Source organism: Rhinopithecus roxellana, chromosome 4, assembly GCF_007565055.1.
Source record: "Rhinopithecus roxellana isolate Shanxi Qingling chromosome 4, ASM756505v1, whole genome shotgun sequence".
NCBI lineage: Eukaryota > Metazoa > Chordata > Mammalia > Primates > Cercopithecidae > Rhinopithecus > Rhinopithecus roxellana.
Window position 1 is genome coordinate 22,778,679 of NC_044552.1, and position 4,759 is coordinate 22,783,437.

At 54.0% G+C, this 4,759-nt stretch overlaps 1 protein-coding gene across 2 annotated transcripts; it reads right to left on the reverse strand.

Annotated features, from left to right (window-relative positions):
• Nucleotides 1-1,005: 1,005 nt before the first annotated feature.
• On the reverse strand, nt 1,006-4,076 carry LOC115896878 (gamma-aminobutyric acid type B receptor subunit 1-like). 2 transcript variants are annotated; one of them, XM_030928553.1, is made up of 4 exons: nt 3,744-4,076; nt 3,193-3,280; nt 2,285-2,488; nt 1,006-1,532 (listed from the first exon to the last, which is right to left on the reverse strand). In XM_030928553.1, the coding sequence occupies exons 2-4, from the start codon at nt 3,278-3,280 to the stop codon at nt 1,150-1,152; spliced, it is 675 nt and encodes a 224-aa protein (XP_030784413.1). In that variant the 5' UTR covers nt 3,744-4,076; the 3' UTR covers nt 1,006-1,149. The 2 variants fall into 2 exon arrangements, with proteins under 2 accessions (XP_030784413.1, XP_030784414.1); XM_030928554.1 differs by lacking the exon at nt 3,744-4,076 and adding an exon at nt 3,577-3,696.
• Nucleotides 4,077-4,759: the final 683 nt, after the last annotated feature.

Genomic DNA, 4,759 nt, shown 5'->3' on the forward strand with positions numbered 1-4,759 from the left:
CTGGCAGCAGGAAAGACGGGGATCAGAGAAGAGTTACCACTGGCGCCCAGCTTCCCTGGCCTGATCCCCAGCCCCCTCCCACACCTGTCCATGCTGAAGACCAGGGAGGGCAGAAGCCTGCGTTTCTGAGGGGAGGGTGCCTGGGGATAAGAGCAAGGGGGGTCTGGGGATCAGGACTTATTTTCTTCTTCGAGTTTTCATAGAACAACAGAATTTGAGACAGTAATGCCGGTAGCTAAGTTTGGGGCAGATCTTGGTTCTGTGGTGCCTGAATATTACAAAACTGGGAATCTTTAAGAAAAAAATTACACATACAATTGGCTTTAAGCAATTGCTGTTAAAATCTTATTTCTGCAATTTTTACAAAAGCCTATTACCATATGAACACATATCCATCGAGCCCTCTATATTATTAGAGCACAGGAAGAGGGCCCTGTAGGTGAGAAACCTTGAAGCCTAAGTTTCGGTAGTGTCATAAGTCCACCCCTGGATGGGACTCTCCATTTCCAGAATAAAATGGTAAACCAGAAGCAGAATAACTGAGTTATGTGAGGAAAGTAAAGCCCAAGGATCTTGAAAGAATCTACCAGGGTAGAGGAAGTATGAGGCATAGGAATGGGATGACTGCACCCCAGGAGATAAGATGGCAGAGTTCAGGTGCCTAGAAAAGGGAGAGTTTGTAGAATTACATGGCAAAAAAAAAAAAAAAAAAAAGTAGACAGACACAACACTGATTCCCTTAGGGAATAATGGAGGTTGTCTGGGAGGTATAGAAAAGGACTGTCTTCTTCCCACCCCATCCCTGAGTTGTTCTTCATCTTCTGATAGTGCTGCCTCCAATTTTAAGTCTTTTACCCTAATATGTTTCCACCCCCAGAGCTCTCCTTCTCCATTTTTCTCAGTACAATGTTTGATTTATTTCTGAGACTTTACAATAAATTAATTATATAAGGAATGGTGAGGGATCAATTCTAGAAGAGGGTGATGCAATGGAAAGTTCTAAGTTTAGAGAAAGGGAAAATTGGAGTATTTAAACCTTAAGAAGGTGAGAGAGGTGAGATTCATAAAGGAAAAGAGAAAACGTGAGGCTTTAAGAATTGGGAGCAGGAAGAAGACTTTTTTAAAAGGTAAAGGAAGGAAGCCCACAACCTACAGAGGATATCCGGGACTGCAAGAGGAAGTTTGAGGCAAGTGATGGAGGAAAAAGGGACTTTCATCTCCCCCTTTCCAATGTCCTCCCCCACATTTTTGTAGCTCCCCATTCTTTCCCATTATCCATTCCCACCCCACTCCCATCCTCACACAAGCGTCCTCATCAGCTGCATGCAGGCAGCTGTTCCCCTCACCCTGGCAGTGGGGCTTGGGGGTGCTCCACTGGCCCTGACTACAGATGCTCCGGGAGCTGCCCACCAGATGGAAGTCGGGGTCACACCGGAAATCCACCCGGGCTCCGTCCAGAGCTGGGAGGTCCCCACCCGTCAGGAAAACCTTCCCATTTTCCAGGGTCAAATAAGACTTGGAGCAGATTCGGACTGTGGAGAGACAGGAAAATAAGAAGAGAGGCGAGTTGGAGAAGGCTCTTTCCCTTTAAAGAGCAGGGGACTCAGGTGTGGGTTTGGGTCCACAAGCATCCTGCTCTAAAGAAAATCACATGTGAAAAGGATTTGCCTACCTATCTTCCAATCCTCCCTTACCTCTGCAAGCATCCACACATTCCCGAAAAAAAAAAAAAAAAAAATTACCATTGTAGGAACCCAAGATGGGGCTATAAGCACACAAAATGGGATCTCTTCAAAGTCAGCTACAGTGGGCGGTTCTCTGGCTTTGAAATATGTAGATGTATATAACTTTGGATGCACAATCAGATTTTCTTATTATAGTTGGCTTCTACTAATATTAAACTGGCTTTTGTTTCTTGGGCATATGGTCTCTGGGTTGGTGACAGAGGTATTCAAAAATGTGATGAAATCATTTTAGAATTTTTTTGTCATCATCTGCCACTAATGATCCTCAAAGAGAATAATTCACAAGATGAATTATCAATGTTATAGGCCAATGAGCAGTGGCCTAATGAAGGGAGGATGAAATGAACTGTGCAGGCTGCTAGCTCTACTACCTCCAACCGCACAGAGCAAAACCGCTCTTATGTAGTAGTCTTTCAATAAATGTATTTGTGAATTTTGGTATACTGGATTTAAAGTGCTGACTTGCAAGCAGTAATGCTAAGTTTGCGGCAGGAAAAGGAATGGTCTTGAAGAGGGGAGGGGCTTCCGAGGCTACTCACCACAGCGGCTGGGTGTGTCCATATCTGTCCAGGAGCCGTTGGCCAGGCACTTGCGGACCTTGGGCCCTACCACCTCGCGCTCCCCCCGGCACACATACTCAATCTCATAGTCCACCGGCAGGAAGTTGATAGCCTTCACCTGGTCCCGAGTCAGGCCCCGGTACCTGATGCCCCCTTCCCAGGGCGGGTGTATGATCTGGCAACCTAAGGGGTGAGTGGGGGAGGCATACAGAGAGGAATGGTGGGAAAGAGGAAAAGGCAGGCTCCCCAATGGGAGGCAGGGGAGGGTAGGGCGTGGTCTGTGGGCAGGCTGGGGACGGAGGAAGAGGGATGGGGCACTAGAGGGTGGGAGTGGGAACAGGTACAGATCCCCTGGCTAAAGGACCGAGAGTAAAGGGCCAGGGTTAAAGCTGATGAGAGAACCCACAAGTGGGGAGGGAAGGGTGCTGGGTGGAGGTAAGGAAGAAAAGTAAAGAAATCATGAAGGGTATGATATGTGGGTGGAGCTTTTATTTAAAAAAAAATAAAGGCTAAATGAGGATATTTGAGTTGAATTAGGACAGGAGGATAAAGGGGGCCTTATAAGATCATCTGGACAGCAAAGTGGGACCAAGAAAAGGGAGTAATTGAGGTAGTAATGAGGGGCTGGGAAAGGGATTGAGGAGGAGAAAATAATGCATAAAAAGGTGGTATAGTGTAGTAATGTGGGCAGAGAAAAGGGGTGCTGGATAGTAACGTGGGGTGACAGAAAGAGGTCAGCAGTAGTAAAGCGGAGCCGAGCAGAAGGGGTTGCCAGACCGGGATGATATGTGAGACTGATGGGATCGTGATGAGGACCAGAAATGAGGAGATGCAGGGAAAGGGAAGTGGGGCGAAGGAGGGCCCGAGGTCGTCGAAGAAGGGTGCACCTTCCGAGGTGGCGTTGGGGGTCTGCGCCCCGCCCGCGCCCGGGGGGCGGAGGAAGAGTGGCGCCAGAGGCAGCAGCAGCAGCAGCATCTAAGTGAGAGGCGGCCATGAGGACCGGACCGAGCCCCGCCGGCGCGGCCCGTACCCGGAGACTACTCGACCTCTTGCCGGTTGCCTCGCAAGCTCCGACTGGGCTCAGTCCGGGGACCAAGAGAGCGCCCCGCGGAGGAGGCGGGGGCGGAGCCCCGCGCGGGGTGGGGGGAGAGGAGGAGAGAAAGCCTGTCCCCACCCTCCTCCTGCCTCCCTCGGCCCCCAACCCTCCCGGGACTCCACCTCTCACCACCTCCTCTCCCCCGGCCCCCGCGGCTCACAAGAGCCTGGCTTACCCACGCTCCCGGGATCGGCCGCCTCAGCGCTCCCCGATTCCATCCCCGCGGTTCCTCCTCTCCCCCAGTCCCGCTTCCCCCAGCTGGGCCCTGCGCCCACTGCCCCCTCCCCCACCACGCCGCGCGCCCCTCTCCGAGCCCTGCTAACCCGGGGCCCTGGTTCTTACCTCGGCGCGCCGGCCCGGTTCCCCGGCTCTCCCCGGGCCTCAAGGCCCCAGGCCCGGCCGCTCCTCCCCGCTCCCCCCCTCCTTTCTCCTCCACCTTTCTTTCTCCTCCTCCCGTCCCTCCTCCCCTCGAATCCAGGCTCCAGCCTGGCCAGGGTCTCTCCCCTCCTCTCTCGCTTCCCCCAAACCCCACCCCTGTCTCTTCTTCCCCGGGGCGGCGGCAGCCACGGGAGCGGGGAGCCGGGAGGGAAGGAGGCGGCGCCGGGGACCGGTGAGAGCTCCCGGGCGGAGGGAAGAAGGAGGGTGCAGGGGAAGGCAGGGCGGGGGGAAGAGAGGGGAAGACCGGGGAGAGGGCGCCTCCCACAACCCGAGCCCCGGGAGCCGCCCCGGATCCCAGCCCCGCCCTGGACCGCCCACAGCGCGGTGGGGCGGGCGGCGGAGAGGCGCGCGGCTGAGAGGTGGGAGAGAGGGAGGTGCACTGGTGCACACGCACTCGCCGCCGGGCACTGGTCACTACCCGGGGACCTGCGGGCAAGACTACTGGAAGCTCGGGGTCGGGATGAGGGAACCCGAGCCAAAGGCAGAGGAGCTGGCGCTGAGACAGGGGAGTCTGGGATGAAGGTGGAGAAGGACGGCTGCACAAAGAGAAGGCAGCCCTGGATCCGGGTGACAGGAGAGAGGCAGAGGCCCAGGAGAACTGCGACCGGAGGGCAAGAAAGAAGAAACCTGGGTTAGAAGGAGGTGGGGGAGGGGGGCTGAGGGCCACTTAAGCGCGAGAAATGTGGGTATAGAAAAGATTTCTGGGAGACTAGAGCAGCTCCATGGTCCAGCAGCATTGCTACTCGCCTGCTCTGCAGGGAACGCGCAGAACGGATTGGAGGCAAAAAGGAAAAAAGAAAAACAGGGAGGGGGACATCAAGGAGAGAAATTAAGGTACGAAGGTAGTAAAAGGACAAAAGAAAGAAGAACCTCCAGGTGGTTAGAAGCCAATATTATCTAATGTACTCCAGCAGGGCCTA